The 17,853-nt window shown below is 47.9% G+C and overlaps 1 protein-coding gene across 1 annotated transcript in view; it reads right to left on the bottom strand.

Moving 5' to 3' along the window:
• Nucleotides 1-436: 436 nt before the first annotated feature.
• zeb1 (zinc finger E-box binding homeobox 1) overlaps nucleotides 437-17,853 on the bottom strand; it is a 48,262-nt gene continuing 30,845 nt past the window's right edge. Inside the window, exons 2-8 of the mRNA XM_004080900.4 lie at nucleotides 16,065-16,205; nucleotides 10,610-10,771; nucleotides 9,589-9,791; nucleotides 8,885-8,990; nucleotides 6,875-8,541; nucleotides 4,351-4,531; nucleotides 437-4,033 (exon numbers count right to left, since the gene is read on the bottom strand). Coding sequence (XP_004080948.1) covers nucleotides 3,447-4,033; nucleotides 4,351-4,531; nucleotides 6,875-8,541; nucleotides 8,885-8,990; nucleotides 9,589-9,791; nucleotides 10,610-10,771; nucleotides 16,065-16,205 — 3,047 coding nt within the window. The 3' untranslated portion in view covers nucleotides 437-3,446. The remainder of the gene's footprint in view (nucleotides 4,034-4,350; nucleotides 4,532-6,874; nucleotides 8,542-8,884; nucleotides 8,991-9,588; nucleotides 9,792-10,609; nucleotides 10,772-16,064; nucleotides 16,206-17,853) is intronic.

The raw sequence follows: 17,853 nt of genomic DNA, 5'->3' as shown, positions 1-17,853 counted from the left end.
GGTAGCAAACGGGGTCAATGCCCCCCCCCCTCCCCCGCATTAATGCTGAACTCCGAAAACACAAAGAAAGAATTGAAACATTTGCTGAGGACTAAACCAAAAATGAAGAAAAACAAAAACTTGAGATGAAATATAAAACAAAAGCTGACATATTTTTTGGTAACAGTATATCGTTTTTTTAAATTCAAGTTTTCAGTATTTTTTTAAATTGAATATATATTTTTCAATATATCTTACAACGTGTATTATCGGGTTTAAACCCGTTCTCAAATTTTTTCTTTTCAAACTTTCTATCAGATTTTTTCGTTCACTTTCAGCTGATCCTGATTTGACTTTGTAGATTTCTTGTTTTTTTCTCCCACAACCAAAAAAAATGTTCTGGACTAAACATCCAAATTTTCACACAGAGTCTCAACATCATCATGACAACGTGAGGCAGCTTGTAATTGATGCATTTTATTGTGAGATGGGAAGTCATAAAAAAAATGAACAAAAACAATTACTATAAAAAAAGTTGAGGGTGTTAAAGGGGGTGGGGCATATAAAAGTGGGCGTGGCATAACGTTGGCACAAATCAAAACAGGAACAGAAGGGCAGCATGGTTTTGGCTTGGCAGAGAGGACAGAGTCACGGGTCATCTTTCAATACGACGGCACACACTCATGCTTTTGGACAGATGGGTCCTTTTCCACAGTTCAGTAGCTTCATATTTAGGGGGGAGGGGCCAGAAAACTAACGTGACAGTAGAGCTTAGGTCACAGGATCAAATTCCTCCGCTTTTCAGGTGAGCTTCTGACTTTTTCCCTGAAGAAAATCGTCTCATTTGTTCGGAAATCACTTCAGAACGCCGGAGTCTGGGAGTCGATTCTTTTTTTTCCTTCATACTAAAATATATTATGGCATTAAAACAGACGACAGTATTGTACACTACGTGGTGTAATAAATAAGCACAAAGAAATATAAAAAATAAGACACATAAATATAAAAGTTCTCTATAAGTACACAGACAAACCCATGTGGTTGAAGGTCAGGGGGGGTTAATACTGCCATGGATGAAAACATTCATTACAAACACGCCGAAACACAAGAGGAGACACTGAAATAATACTGACGGCTAACGCGTGGTTAAATTCCGGGGTCAGATCTGCCCACACTGACGTCTGAGCTTTCCCTGTCAGATAGCTGCGCCGAACAAGCGGAGAAAAGTCGCTTGGAACCCGCTCAACGAAGCACTAGGGGTCAAAGAAGGAACCACAAAGAGCATACCTGACAGAAACCAGATTTTCTAAAAATGCTGCTCATTGACTGTATCAGAGACATGGACTGAGTCACCCTTCCCCTTCTGGCGCTCCAAACAGGAAGTACTTGCTGGCTCCCAGAAGCCAAAATGGCAGAGAAATAAACAGTTTGTAACTCAGTCATTCTGTTGGTCAGAATCACCGTTCTTGCTCTTCAAGCTTTTCTAACATGTGGATGATCCTAATTATTTTTTCAGGACATTTATTAATCAAGTCATAAACTACAATTTAGTATTAGAACCACCATGAAAGAAAAACAAATGAATATAAGAGAATAAATGTGGTAAAAATATGAGTTAAAACACTCAACATTTCATGAGAATAAAGTTGTAAAACTATAAAAAAATAAACATATTGTAACCTTACAAGGAAAAAGGCAAACTTTTTTCCAAAATAAAGTTGAGTAAGCCTCCGTCCACATTACGTGTAGACAAAATCCATCGATGTTTATGCCATAAGGCTGGATGACAGGAATCCATGGGCCGTAAAGCATGCAGACCTCTGCAACTATACTGCAGACGGCGTAAAACGGCGCCGGCACCGGAATTCCACTCCTGGTGGGTCAAGAATCATCTGCTGAAGAAGCCCAGTTTCCTGCAAATTCTTGTCTGTCTTCTTATACTTACAATAAGTCAACGTTGACTCAATTATAGACGCAGTCTTTCCTTTTTTGTGAAACAGTAACGCTTACAATGCAGTCGAAATCTCTCCGACTGGAACACAATATTGCTTTGTTTTGTTGTTGCTATCTTTTTCTTAGTACACAGCCTTTTGTCTCATAAATTTATGACTTTAATCACATGAAGTCTCAATTTATAATTTATGAAATAACTTTCGTTTTGTAAAATTATGACTATTTTTATCATCATTTTACGATGTTATTCTCGTATAATTACAACTTTCTTTCTTATGATACAACTTCATTCTCGTACATTTTTTACTTTTGTTCTCACATATTTGTTGCCCATTCTTTATCGACGTAACGTAATGTGTCTTTTCATTTTTATGGTTGTCATAATAAACTGACCAATCAGATGCCTGATTAAAAGTACGTGATCTAACATCAATTATTCAAAACGTTTAACTGTGTAGCCCGCTTTCCAGTGGAAGGGGTGTGGACTTCTAACCAGCTCACTCCTGATTGGCCAGAGTGGTTGCCATAGAAACATTGACTCAGACCAATCACTGCTTACTGTTGTTGTCTGGCTCCAACATGGCGGTGTCTGCATTGTGAAAAAAATGAATTCACCTCATTTGGCTGGAGCCGGATGTGAGCCCCGGGTGACATCGCACTCACTCAGTCCAGTTCTCGTATACAATCATGATGCTGCTCTGGGTCCTCCTTTTTGCATACAGCTTCACTCCTGTTGGGGTGATGGGCGAGGTTCAGATACAAGGTTCAGGTCTTGCATGTAAGCTTTCCTCACACTCTAAAAAAAAAAACTCAAATATTTGAGCTTTTTGCCACAATCGTTGGGTTAAATCTTCTAGAAACACTGCGGTTTAAAGGTGGCGGGGTGGGGGTGGGGGGTATGTGCCAAACGGGATCAGATTAAACCACAACATGTCAAAGCTCCATGAAGACAGCTCCATTGGATGTAGGAGCTGGGGGGGAGGCGCGGTCGGCTGCTTTTTAAGGCTACAGTCCCTCCAAACAGCCAACAGGAAGTGTAATGCTAAGATGTGTGGAGGCGCAATAATACTGAAGGGTTGGCAGCTCCTCTGCAGGTAAACCAAGCCGCTTGTAGTGCACAGGATTCTCTCATTCAACTCCCAACTTAACAAAATACTGACTTCTTTTTTTTTTGTTCATTGGCAATAAAAAGATATAGAAATATCTCCCAACTGTACAGCTTTAGAGGTTAAAATATGAGCGATAAAATTAGTAATACTGATAGAAAGAAAGGACTGAAGGGTTTTAGTAACAAATCATTTTTCTAAAACCAGTCGGCTCGAGCTTCCAGTCTGTGATCCTTCGTTTCTGGACAGACGGCCACGCTCTACTCCTTCCAGCAGGAGGCGCTGCGCTTTTCAGGCACACCTGGATTTCTACACAGTAGTGAAGTGTCGGAGGACCGCTCTTTGCCTCCTGCGCTCCTCCTCCTCGACAGGAGGAGTCTGATTGCGTTGCCTGCAGGAGTCTGCTCCTCAGTCAGTGTCTCCTTTCGTCTCCTTATTGTCCTTCGTCTCCCCTTCGTTCTCCTCTGTTTCCATCGCCTCGTCTTTCTCGGGGCTCCCAGGTGCCTCCTCCTCCTCCTCCTCCTCCCTTGACTTCACCTGCTCCTCCACCTTTTCTGTGACCTCCTCTCCGCCCTTGATCAGCTCCGCTCTCTCCTCCTCCTCGTCTCCTTCGTCTTCTCCTATCTGCACAACCTGGATCTCATCCATGTCCACCATGCCTTCCTCCTCCTCTTCGCTCTCCTCCTCCTCTCTGGTGCTACTCCCTCTTTCATCCAAGTCCAGCAGGGAGGGGGGGAACAGCTCGCTCTGCACCCGGCTCAGAGCCTCGCCGTCCTCGGGGCTCTCCTGCCCTGCGGCCTGGCTCTGCGCCTCCTTCTTGCAGTAAGAGTAGCGGTGGTTCATGTGCTGCGAGTAGGAGCCGGAGTGGGAGAAGCGCTTGCCGCACTTGTCACACTGATAGGGCTTCTCTCCGGAGTGGAGGCGCATGTGCTCGATCAGGTGGTGTTTGTGTTTGAAGGCCTTGCTGCAGATGCCGCACTCGTGAGGCCGCTTCCCTGCAGACACACACAGATAGAGGAGCGTGAGGAGATGAGGTCACCGCTACAACGTCAGAGCCCCTCCAACCCGGCCGGGCCGCAGAGTCCTCCAAATCACAAGCAGAGCTCTTGCAACACTCAACGGCGGCTGCTGGCAGAGCCGGGGTGGGGAGCTGCTGGAAACAAACTCTCAGACCTCTTCTGAGCATGTTGAGTAATACCTGCTGGAATGGGGGTGTCCACCCAAAAATCCCCCTCTGCTGTGAGTCATCGCTCCGAGAGGAGTGATGTGAGAAGTTCCGGCTTGGTGCTGCTGTGTGTGTCTGTGTGTTCACCTGTGTGTTCGTATTTGTGCCTCAGCAGCGAGCTGCTCTTTTGGAAGATTTTGTCGCACAGGTCGCAGGCGTACATGCCGCTCTCCGTCTTCTTCATCTTCTTCCTGGCGGGGCCCGAGTCCGAGTCGTTCTGCTCCTCCAGCATGGAGTTGGCCTCGGAGCTCAGGTCCGGCTTCTCCTCCTGAGGAAGAGGAGAAGTTGGTCAAAAAGCAGGAATGCACGTTGGGTTCCTCTCATTCACAGGAGGATGCTGAATCACCGCCCGCTCAGGCCTCTGTGGGATGACCGGAAACATAACATCACTCCCCCTTCTGAACACGGCTCCTCGCCTCTGATAGCGGGAGGATTTCTGCTGGAGGCTCTTCTCCAGGTTCATCTTTGTCAATCCACTTAACACAACAGCAGGGAATCAATGCAGGCGGCACAGGAGCTGCGTTTAGACAGAGTCCAACAGATCGATATGGTCTGAGGAGCAGAGTGAGGACGCCGTCCTCTGACAGCACAGCTACATCATTTACCTCCAGCTCCTCTGAGGCCACATTCTGACGATTCTGCAAAGCTTTCAAAGCCTTCAGGAAAATCTGACAATGATTAGACTTTTTTGGAGGAACTGAGATTTCTGGAGGAGAAGCAGAACCCGTGAGGTCTGAGTTGGACTTCCTGAGGGGTTTCTGCTCAGGTGCTCCTGAGCAACATGGGTGTGTCCAAACCAGAGGAGTCTGGTTTGGATCATAGTTATTTTCTTCATTATTCTGCTTCCTTGGGCAGGTGTGAAAGCTTAACTGGACTCGGGTGCGATTCTGGCCGCTGAAGCAAATAGAGGAAGTTAAGCAGAAACGTACTGATGTAAACACCAAGCAATGTCAGCTGCAATTAGACAATCTTCACAGACATGCTTTAACAAAAAGAATAAAAACTCACAATACAAATTAGAAAAAGTGGAAGTTGATTATATCACTGACTTCCACTCCCTTCAAGCAATTAGTCCATCTTCATTAAAATGAATGGATTCAATGTGTCATGTTCTGTATGGATAGGTGCAGATATGTCTGTTTATGATTTAGAGCAATTATAAAGTCTATTAATTATTTCATTTATTATACCATGGTCCCGATGAATACTCGATTCTGATTGGCTGCTGGGTATGCGTTAAAACCTGATAACCGCACGGTGAAAAAGTTCCGGTCGGCTAGCTTAAATGATTTGTATCACTGCGCCGGCTTCTGTAAAACAACCTTTTGCTTCATCATCTGGGCAAAAACAAGCGGTAAGCGATTAACTTTCCCTCTGAATTGATGCTTTATTCAACCCATCGGGATGATCAGCATATATTATATATCGCCGAATCTTGACTGCAGCGGTGGTGCTGCGCGACGCGGACTACCATGGTATAAGCGGGTTAATGGCCGACGAAGTGTGCGGTTACTACTTTTTATTAATGCACGCCGTGGAAGCCTGAAGTTCTGAACCGCTTCGCGTCGGACGGTTCAGGCTTCCACGGCGTGCATTAAAAAGTAGTAACCGCACACTTCGTCGGCCATTAACCCTTACTTAATGAATCCTTTGATAATCGAATTAACATACGCACATCCATTCTTTGACGGTTTATGACGGTTGATTCTGATGAGTGTTGATATGTTGACTGTATGAGAACTGGGCCGAGTAACTGTGACGTCACGCAGAGAACATGCTTTTCTTCCAGCTCCAGCCACATGAAGTCAATTCAGTCGCCCCTTTTTGGCGATGCGGCCTTCACGAGGTCGGAACCAGACGTCATCACTCAGAAGGGATCGGTCCGAGTTGGTCAACGTTTTTACGGCAACCACTATTGCCAATCAGAAGTGAGCTTGTTGGAAGGCCACACCCCAACAGCTTGAGCGCAGCCTCAGGAGAATCTGTCAATCAAACATTTGCCGCGGGTCCACATACTTTTATTGAGGCATCTGATTGGTCAGTTTATAACTTGAACTACAGAAAAAAACTAGGATTATCAAGAATATGTTGAATAAAGGTATCAGATCAAGAATGGTTATGTTTATGTCCCAGAGGTGAATGGAACAACGGTACTTCCTGTTTGAACGTGAGGGGGGAGGGGTCTCTCAGTCTGGTTCTCATAAACACATCACTAACCTGAAGTGTTGCATATCAGCGCAAACTTCAGATTCCACTGACTTCTGTTAATTTCCAAAACATTCAAAGAGTTCCAGTAATTCAAAGAATGTAAAGACTGGAGCTGAAGCTCTGGTGTTGAAGAGTTAAAATCCCACAAAGATTTGATATATCCATGTATTTTTATTTTATTGCCTTTTTCCTTTGTTTTTATTGCTTCAAACTGTTTAAAATAAACCAATCAATCCAACATTTAGCAGCAGCTGTCCTGGTCTCAACAACTTGAGTTCATTTTGTGTAAAGAAACATTTCTTCCGCTTAATCATTTAATGGAAGAAACACTTTTTATTTTGTGGATTCACCCAAACTTCACAGGTAAGGTAATTCTTGAGCAGTTTGCTGGACCTGAACTGACCTTGATTCCGTTGATATGGACGCCGTCGTGCGTCTCGCTGCCTGCAGGGCTGCTCGCCGCAGTGGTGTAGGTGTAGGCCAGCTGGGGGATCAGGATGGCCTGCTTGTTGTTGGTGGCGAGCGCTCTGAGGCATTGCATTGTGGTTACAATATCGAGGTGTTTGGCACTTGGCTGGTGGGCGTGCAGTGCGGCGGGGCTCCCCCACGTGGACGAGAGTGGCGATGCGTTGTTCTTTGTGCAAGTTAAGTTCAGGGGCTGCTCCTGTTTGGGGGAGCCAGAGGAGGCGGAGAGGAAGACGGGGGCTTTCACCGCCACTCTCTCCGCCTCTTCTCTGGCCGGCTTTGGCAGAGACAGGTCCAGGGGTCCCTCAGTGCTCTGTGGGGTGACAGCTTGGACGGGACCGCCTGCCGTCAGGTTTAGTGGTGTGGGGGAGGCCGGGAAACTGTGAGTGCCGTTGACTTCAGCCGGGGTAGCTTCAGTGGGGCTGTCCCGGCTCACAGAAGGGCTTTTAGTAGCTGCGTCCCCCCCTGGGATCAGGGACACCACACTGTGAGCCTCACAGGTGTCCTCCTCCTCTGAGGGAGGCGTGGGAGCGCCCAGGGATATCTGCCCCTCCTGCATCTTGTCAAACCATTTCTTGACCACGTGGACCGGCAGGCTGACAGAATCGGAGATCTTGGCCAGCTCATCCTTGGTGGGCTCCGCATTCAAGGCGAAGTAGGCCTTGAGCAGGGACAGGATGTTCTTGGATGGGTGGCAGAACCCCCCTTCTGACAGCAAGGCGGCGATGGCGGACTCGGATCGGTCCCGGCCCGCTCCGTTTAGCCGGAGGACGTCCTTCTTGCAGTGCTTCAGAGCATGGAGCGCCTCCAAGCCCCCAGGACAGTTTTCACACAGGAGACAGTTTTTAGTGGTCTTTTCCTCTTTGATCTCGGGGGGTTTGGGACCTCTGACGGTGAGGTCTTCAGGAAGCTTTTGGAGATAAGGGGACAGCGTCTCCTCACGCTCTTTCTTCAGGTTATGCGCAGTGAGCTGGCCCTGGCTGGGGTCCAGGCTATAGTTTATAATGATTTTGGCGTTTCCGTCCTGGCCGACGATGGGCAGACTGATGGCTGAGATGAGCTGTTGCTGTGGGGGGTGGAGTGTTCCAGTGGTTAACCCCGCGCTCGCCTGCACTTTGTTTTCCAGCACCTGGCGTATGACGCTACCGTCCACCGCCACCTTCAGGGCATTCTGCAGGTCTGCCAGGTTGATGCTGATGGGTGACACCAGCCCCATGGTGGGCAGGACCACCGCCTGCACCGTGCCCTGCAGAGGAGCCGCGGCACCGCCGGCGAACACCCCCCCGCCGCTCATGGCAGTCATGTTGGGCGGCGTCCCCAAGGCCGGCTTGTACTCGTAGTCCACAGGCTCAGTCTTGATCTGGTTGAGGGGCAGCTGCTCCTGCAGCGGCTTGGTGTGTTCCAGCTTTTCCCTGATCTGGGTGCAGAGGGCCGAGGGTGAAGTGGACAGGGTCGGTGAGGGGCCCTGGGTTTTAGCCCCCCCCACGCGCTGCCTGCCGTTCATTGAGATGATGCTGATGCACTTCTTACTGCTGATGTGGGAGCTGTATGAGCCGGAGTGGGAGAAGCGCTTCTTACAGTTGGAGCACTCGTAGGGTTTCTCTCCTGTAGAAAAGAACAATGTGCAGAAGGGGGGGGGGGGTCCATTAGTAAATGAACTAAATGAGGAAGCTTGGCTATGAGGGTTACAACAGGAAAAGGCTCTAATGCATTTCAATGATGCTTAAACGCTGATGTAACGGCACCGCTGGGAGAAGCCCGGCTCTAATTGCTGTCCCATAACACCAGCACAAACACTATTATGGCACATTAAGGAGAAACGCACAACGCAGCCAACCGCCATGATGAATCTACAACCAGAGGATCGTAAATGAAACCTACAGTTGTCACTCTGCAGATGTAAACATCTGCATTCAACAGAGACGTGACGAGGATGGCGTCCACTCACCGCTGTGAATGCGGAGGTGCTCCTTCAGGTGGTGCTTGTATTTAAACGCTTTGCCACACTCGGTGCACTTGAATTTACGATTGCCCCCAGACTGTGTGATGTGCCTCTGTCGAGAGAGGGGGGGAGAAGTCCATCAGACAGATAAACAACGACAACACAACCTTTGAACTGCTGCTAATTCATGTCAGTGTCGCTGATCAATTTAGGGCAAAAGTTCATGTTTATTTTCATGCATATTTTTTGGACCCGCTGTAGTGTTTTTCCCATGTTCTTGACTTCTGATGATGGAGGATATATATAAGGAAATCCAGATTAAAATTGCATTTCTGAGATTTTCTTTATTCTAACTCTCGGTGAGTCAGGAGCAGATGAAAATTTGTATTTGTAACGTAGAAAAAACGCTCGGTGCAGCGCTAGCTCCCTGCTCCGCTCCATTCTGACGCATCCACTTGTGGACAACTAGGTCCATGTGCGTCTTCGTTTTCCTCCTCCAAGCTGGCATCTCTTTGAAAAAATTAGATAGCTCCAATTTTGCTCTCCTAGGTTTTTTTTAATTTGGATTAAAATGGTACACTCATGATTAAAAGACAACTGGGAACGCTGTAAAATAGATCAACAGATGATTGGAGTTGGACTTTAAAGTGAGAAGACTTGGGTCCTGTAACCCCCTCCACACATTGCAGGTGGTTTTGGCGGGTCCTCACCTGATCCCTTCCATTCCTGTGGACCGTCATGTGCCTCTCCAGCTGAGCGCGGTACGCAAAGCTGTAGCTGCACTCCGGGCAGCTGAAGCTCTCGTCCGTCTTCTCGTGCCGATACTTGATGTGCTCCTTCAGGGAGCTGTAGCGCTTGTAGCCGCGGGAGCAGTAGGGACAGGTGAGCAGCTGGGAGAAGGAGTCAGGAGTCCCTGATTAAAAAATGGGAAAGCGGCATGAGAAAGAGGAAGCATGTTGGGTGGGGGGCATTCTTTGATGTTATTAATGACTCGTCTCTGTAACATTCCTCCGCTCTTTGACTAATCACTGACAGATCCACCCCCACAGGTAAACAGCACCCAGGTAAGCAGAAAGATCAAAGCAGGTCTGGGTGTATTGAACTCTTCCTGCAGCCATGTGACTGTATGTCAGCCTCCTTTGACGGAAAGGAGGTTAATAAATTGCAGCGCTCACTCCCTTGAAAGTCCATTTTTGATTGGCTCTAATAAATCAGGGGAGCGCTGTGTGTCCGCGTGTGTGTGTGTGAGGGAAGGAGAGCCTGGTGAACAGCCGCCGCCCACCTGGAGCTGCAGCGCCTCAGTTGGTCGGCTCCCACACAGGTAAAGCATTACCTCGTTAACAGCTGATGTATTAAGTCTCCCCTGTGGGACAGGTGAGGGCCTCGGGATGAGAATGCACACACATTATCACCCAGGTAGCATTGAGTCAGAGCTCGCACAGACGTGACAAATTTACTCAGGTGTTGCCGTTTCTCTAACCCCCCCCCACCTTCCTTTTTTCCCTTCTCAGTGGAAACAGGTAAAAGTCAAAGCCCCGGACCGTAAAGGCTGCACTTAACAAAGAGACTGTTGACTATAAAGACGTCGGAGTGGTGTTAATGGGGTGGAGTTAACACCTGAGCTGACACAGAGCAGGTAGAGCCGTCCCCCGGGGGGATAATTACTGCTCTCAGATGGAAGCTGCTGTGTGTTTTAGAGTGGGAGGTGTGATTTTATTGAACAGCTCGTACCGTTCTCATCGTGGACGCCGGTGTCTGGCGTTCCCTGCCGTGGAGGCTCGTCGTCGGGGGCCTCGGGGTAGATGACTGCCGTGTCCCCCTGCTGGAGCATCTTCTCCACCAGGGCGTCTGTGCTCACGTCATCCTCGCCGTTTGAGGGACAGTCTTCCTTCACTGTGAAGGACAAACCGGCTCTGATCACACCGACACGCCCACAAAAACAGGCTCTTCACTGATTAGTCTGTGGGGCAGCAGGAGGTCTGGATCAGGACCCGGTGAGCAGGCCGGGATGAGGCCCGCAGAAACCTAACATCCTGATGTCCCCAACGGGATGAGAAAAGTCATTAGCATCAAAGGCAGGAGGCGCCGCGGCCTGTGTGCTTACTGAATGGGAAGCTTCCATTGGCAGTGTTAGAGGGCGGTAATAAGGTGATGAATTTTTTTCATGTGTTACAGCAGCACACAATTATCAGACCACACACCTCCCTTTGGAGAGGCTTCACTTTCACACTGTTCAGGAGATGAAGGTTGATGTTGGATCTGACGGTGTTCCTCCTCCTCATCACAGGCCCAGCCAGCAGGTCTGCAGGTCTCTCATCACCGCCCCCCTGCAGCTCCAGAGGCTGAGCAGCTGTTTTTCCAGTATCCAGTAAGGAATGACATCAAGCTTATTGTTTGCTGAAAACACGCTGGCCTACAGAAGGAAGACCTGCACCACACCAGCGTCCACGTAACCGTGTTCTGGACAGTTTTGTTGCATCGTGCCAGAGCACAGAGCAGACTGATCATGCCAACTTTACCTTGTAGTCAAACGCAAGTGTGGTGGGAGTGTGACTGTATGGACTAAATCCCAGCATGTCTGTTGAAGCTGATGTTAATATGCAGCTGTAGGATCATCCTGTGTGTCATTAAAGAATAACTGCTTCCTGACACAAAAACTGTGACGGGCCACAGCCTTAAGAAAAGGCTAGCTAGACTTTAGTCAACTTTCCAAGCAGTTTGACTGAAAGTCTTTATGAAAATGCAGGTTGAGAAAATAAATTGTTGAAACCAAACTTTATCAGTTGCAAGTCCAGTCCAGCATGGGCCACAAAAGATTGAGTATTAAACACCAACTCAGATGAAAATTGTGTTTTTGGAGTGTTTGACATGTTCTTGAGGAATTTTTCTGACGTTGGAGGACAGTAATTAAGAAAATTAAGCTAAATTTGTATTTCTGAGTATTTCCTAATTCAAATCGGGATGAATCAGGAGCAGACCAAAAAATGATGTTTGAAATTTTGTTGGGCGGCCCACAAGCTCCCTGCTCCGCTCCATTCTGATGCATCCACTTATAGACAAATAGATCCATGAACGTCTTTGTTTTCCCCGTCTGAGCTGGAATCTGGAGCAAAACTGTACTGCTGGATAACTCTGATGTTGCTCGTCTTTTTTTTTAGTTGGAGTTGTGACGGGCTGTAAGCTAGCAGGAGAGCACATACAGATGGGTGACAGGAAGTGGGGGCGGGGTTGCTCCATGCCAACACAACTCATAGGAGAATTTCTGTTACGCTCCTATCACTCTTCAGGAACTATGTCCTAAAAAACAACAGTTGTTTTTTTTTAGGTTGGCTAAAAACTGCATAATCATAATTTCTGGGAAGACTTTACAATAGATAAAAAGATGACTGGAGTGGGACTTTAAGCAATAACTCCAGAGGAGGAGTTAGATGTTGACTCACAATAAAACAACTCCAGTTTGGCACTGAGGAAGTTTAATTAACACCAACTAAAGTTAGATTTAGGAATGAATCCTAACAATCCTAAAACACTTTGGTCTTTCTTCCCCCTAACAGCCAGAGGTTTTACTGCAGAGACGGGTTGTGGTGGATCTGTCCCTCAGTGGACGTTTACGGGGACAGATACAAGCCCCGCCTCCCCTGGAGGAACTATGAACTGTGTCTGTTTGTAAAGACGGGGCCAGCTGTGATCTCCTCGGAGACGGGAACAGGTGTAGCTCTTCATGACTCACAGTGAATACCAACAGTCTCACACCGCCTCGCGCCGGCTTCCTCTGGTGCACCTCAACAAAGCTGTGGAACAATACGGCTGCGCTCATTTGTTGCTATGGTTATTAAAGAAACCTCCTGCCCTGTCTGAACCCTGAGAGACATCACACACACACACACAAAGAGGCTGTGTTTGGCGGAGCGCGTGTGTCTGAAGCAGGTGTTGAGAAAGTGCTGGGATCATCCTGCATTAGGCCGTCTAGCCCCCGTGTTTCATACAGCTTCTCTCCCATGACCTCAGCAGCACCGCAGACATGTGCACCGCATTCTTCATGTTGGGAGCAGCACTGAGGGACTCTGGGAAACATGCTAGTTGGATCTCTGACCAAGCTTTAAATGGAGAAAATCAATAGCAGCTTATGTTTCAGGTCACTGCTTTATGTTTTATTTGCAGCATATTACAGGCGTTTACCGCTGATGTGTGAGGAGACAAATGCAGAAGTGCTGATGGAGCAGCATCCAGCACTCACCTCAGGCTACTAAATGTTGAGCGTGTGTGTGAAGCTGCCTCCCAAACGGCATGTGTGTGCGTGTGTGAAAAGCTGCGACAAGCTCTTGTCCTTCTGTGTGTCTGTGTTCCTCGCTCAGATGCAGGCTGGGGGAGGGGTCACAGCCCTGCTGAGGTGGCTCCGTGTTATCCGGCGTCTCCCCTGACATGAGGCATCGCTCAGGACGTTTATGTGCTGACGCAGGGATGTGAACGCACCGCTGCGCGCGCCGAGGATCAGCTGGAGGAGCCTGGGGTCTGCGGTGCCGAGAGCCTCCGCAGATCTGGTCTTCGCGCACCGATGGTACATCTTCAGACAGAAAAACCTCAGACCACCCACTCGCTCCCCTCTCATCCTTCCATGTAACATGATACAGCCGTGTCCTGTGATGCATTTCCTGCCTGGGCTGACCTCTGACCTCTCCACTTCCTGTGGTCGTGCATTTAGAGCAGTTAGCAGATTATATCTTAGATTGGAAGCAATCAAACTTGGAAAAGACTTCTTAAGTACAACTCAGTCATTACTGAAGATACATATCTACCGGTATTTTTTTTTTTTTTCAAGAAAAAAGGATTTGCTGCGTTCAAGCTTTGGCAACAAGCGTTCAAGCAGACACTTGCAATAAAAAGTCGATGTAAACGGATGTATATCTGGCTTCCACTTTCATAACTCTTGTGTTCATGCCTCACTTTACAAGTTAAACAAGTGTGTTTCAGGCTATGCGTACAAAACGCGTGACCATTGAACATGCCTTTAAAGTTGAACCAGTTGAACTTTGACCAATCAGGGACTCTGATTTGGTGTCCAGTGTAAACACCGTAGCATTGGATGAAGGATCTTAACCCTTGTGCTATCTTAGATGACACCACCCATACTTTGAAGTGTTCTTCCTACAATGACAAAAGTGGATAAAGGTGGAAAGATTTCATGTAATCTATAGACACCAGTGAAGATCACAAATCATTGAAGAAAAAAGGTTCAGAGCACTGTCTAGTGGGTCTAGATGACCCAAATCCCAATGTTAAAGTGCCTAGGATAGCACAAGGGTTAAACATTATGGCCCGGATGTCTGCAGTGGACAACGCCCAAACAAACCCTCTGGGAAGGAGGCAGAACCATCTGAAATGTCAGAGTTTTACTAGAATTTCTACAAGAGCATCAGACATCCATCATCACCATGCATTCCCATTCGTTCCTCCAAACGAATGGTTTGATGTCTGGCGTTCCCTCCACCTCCACCTCACATCTCCCAATCCCCTTTACATGCTGCTTCATCTGCATGAAGGACCTTCAACATCACGCGCTCAGGAGTCCAAGCAGGAGCAGTCAGGAGGAAAAAGAGTTAAAAGTTTGCTTTGGTCCGCTGAAGTCTCAGGGGAAAGGGTGTTGAGGCTTTAATTTGGGGCGATGCTGAGGAGAAGATTAGTGGGTGGTGTTCACTTGTCACGGCCACACCAGAGAAAGCACCAGAGAGCGGGACGGAGGCACAGGAGGTGTGCTTGTTTAAAGGACTGCGGTTTTCCCCGTTTTATCACCAAACAGCAAAGATGCAGCTTGATGCACGAGCGTGTGTGAAGGCAGAGAAAAGATACGTCTGTGTGAGTGCAACTCCTGCCTTTGAAGGGTTTAATGCTCAGAGGGTCCAGCTCCAGCCAGTGACACCACTCCTCCTCCAACTCGGCCGTTCTGCGAGGAAACACAGCTGTCGAACCTCCATGAGGAAGAATATATGGAGCTGCTGTGTGAAGACGTGTTCCAGTGCAACTCAAACTGAGGAAGACTCATTTGACTGGAATTTGAAAGAGCCCCTCCCTAAACTTAAAGTGATATGTCACTTTTCATACGTGTGGGTTTGACCTCTCCATAAATAACAGCCCACACCTAACACATCTGTCACTGCAGCAAGCTGCAACACGCTGAAGTAAATGTTTCTGTGCCTGAACATCTAATTAGCTTTCATGAGAACGTGTCATGAATGACAGGTTGGGGGGGGGGCACAAGGTGCTCAAACTGTCTGGAAACTCGCGGGCGGCATGAGGTCAGCTGCACGCTGGAGAGGCCTTGAGCCCACTCGAAACATCCTTCAGCACCTGCCATTGTTTTGCAGGCGGCAAAGCGCGTGACGTCAGCCCTTCCTGTGGTAAGCAGCCGTCTCTGATGTCACTTCCATGCGGCTGGAGGTAGAAAATTCACGGCAGTCCCTTCAGTGCCCAGCAGACCTGTAAAGCTCTTCCTGGGCACTTGGCTGTCCGCTGTACTCGAAGGTCTCTCCCTCCGCTAGCATTGTCTCTGTTGAATGTCAGGCTTCCTGCTTCAGTCAGAGCCGCTCTGCCTCCAGTGGCGTTTCACAGCCTGACATCGTCGGGTCAAAGCACCAATCCAACGGCATATGATACCAGGTTTTTGGACTATAAGTCATAGCAGCAAAAAAATCATATATAAGTCGTACTTTTAGGAGAAAAGTGCAATGCTTCTGAAAAACGGCCCCAAGCCGGATGTAAAGCTGCGTTCAGACGCAGTTCACGCATCAAATTTAGTCAGAGGAGGGAAAAAATGAAAAGAAGAACAAAAACTATCATAAAGTTCAGGAGAACAATCAGCTTTTCCTTCATGTTTGTTCTGAACGGCGCTTCTTCTGAGTCGCTGTCAGTAGAAAATACTAATACACACATCTACAATGCTCTTTAGTGGTTGTTGGTGGGAAACAACCACTAAAGAGCAATTGGTTGTGAATAGGAAAATAACAAATATACCCGTATACAGTTAGTCACACCACTGGCGTTGAATTAACTCCAAACGATATGGTAGTTGTGTGTTTAACGAAGCCCATCGAGACAAATGTTGAATTGAAATTGAATTAAATTAACATGAAGCAAACAATCTCATGGTGTCTGTATGATGCGTTTCTTGAGAACTAAGCAACAGTCTCACCTGGGTCCCACTGGAGCACCCCTTGGTGTTCATCGTCCTGCAGGGTGCCGTCACAGTCGGCGCCGTCTTCCTCCACGATGTGCAGCTTGTCCTCGTCGTCTGAGTCTGAGCCGGCCTCCACCACATTGTTGTAGTTACTCACTGCACACAGACAAAGGTTCTGGTCAGGGGTCTTGTTTTTCTGAATCAGTCTTTGAAGCAAAGTGGGGACGCTGCCAGGTTTAGTGCGGCGCAAAGATAATGGGAGGTGTGCTGCGTCTGCTTCTTAATTATGAGTGCTCAATGTGAAAGGCTGCGAGCCAGCGAGGTTAAATATATGTGCTATGTCATTTAAATGTCAAAACTATTAAAGGCGCCGCTCGAGGAGGAAGACGGACCACGGAGCTGGAAACACCAATTAAACAGCGCAAAGCAACTTAAATAGATTAGATGAAACTAGAAATGACCCCTGTGGGGGGAGAGGTTGTTAAAACTGGAGGGAGTAAAACCTCCCGGGTAATAACTACCCAGTGAACAGGACCTATTAGAAGTAATGCATTTGATGCTTCTGATGGCCCAGCGCAGTAAAACCAGAGGAATAAACGGATCAAACGGTGACGGCAAACTTGGTGTTGTAGAGGAAGAGGGAAAATTCACACATGCACAACTGTTGTGTGAGGTTGGGAGTGGTGTGTGTGTGTGTGTGTGTGGGAGCTGGTGTGATCCGGTCGCCTGTGTGATGGGCTGCAGGAGCCAGGACACACATATTATTACCAAGAGTACATTTTCCTCACAGAATGTCTGCTTCTGATGCTCCTGTGTGTTTTTATGCGCTGTTGTGTCTTCTTTTCATTTCCACCCTGTTTCTTCCATCTCTCAATTCCACCTGTGTTACTTGCCCCCCCCCCCCCCCCCCCCCCCCCCCAGCATCCCTCCGCTCCACAGAGAGAGCAACAGATCCACTCGGAGGCCAAATCAATTCTCCGGTGAGAGCAGCCCCAAAACACACTCGCTGAACATGCGCTGCTGCTACAAAGCACCTCACTTTTTTACTTCATCTCCTCTCTTCTGCGCTCGCCCACCGCTTTCTGAAGAGGCTGTAATTTTTGTGTGTGTGTGGTTTTTTTTTTTTTCTCCTCCGGAGGAGGCGTATCTGGGAGAGCTGTGAGCCTTCAATCAATGAGGATTGTTTCGCTGAGGTCTCTCTCCTTCTCCCAGCACCGAGCAGGTCATTACAACCGGTTGGTATTCACTCAGACTCGGTAGACGCGCAGGGTTCAGGCTGAGGGGGAGGCGGGAGGAAGGAGGTGTGGGGGCGGGAGGGAGCGAAAGGTGACGAAGGAGGAGGGAGAAGCTCTGTTATTTGTCGAGCTGTTGGTGGGGTCATCACCGCAGTGCTGCAGCTGTGAAATCCTGCAGGGCTTCGTGGAGAGCTTTCTTTCACTTGGATGTTTTTCACCGACCATGATGTAAACGCTGTTGCTGGCTGCAGACTCAGAGACCGGCTGCTGGTACTGCTGAGGCCATACAGGCTTGAATGTGGTACACAAAATCCCCTGTATTTAACCCTTGTGTTATTCTAAGCACTTTAAATTGGGAGTGGGGTCTTCTAGACCCAAACTGTGACTATGAGACACTAGATGACTATCACAACACACCGTCATCAAGCAATCAAGAACTCAACGCAAACTGCATCAGGAGGAGGTGAAAAAAAACTTCTATCTCATTTTTACATAATACTGCTGAGAATATAGTCTACAGATTCCAAGAATAGAGAGAAATAGTTGAAACTTCTAAGAAACTTTAGTTT

Source organism: Oryzias latipes, chromosome 20, assembly GCF_002234675.1.
Source record: "Oryzias latipes chromosome 20, ASM223467v1".
Taxonomy (NCBI): domain Eukaryota; kingdom Metazoa; phylum Chordata; class Actinopteri; order Beloniformes; family Adrianichthyidae; genus Oryzias; species Oryzias latipes.
Note: the sequence above shows the minus strand (reverse complement) of the source record. Positions and strands in the feature narration are given on the sequence as shown.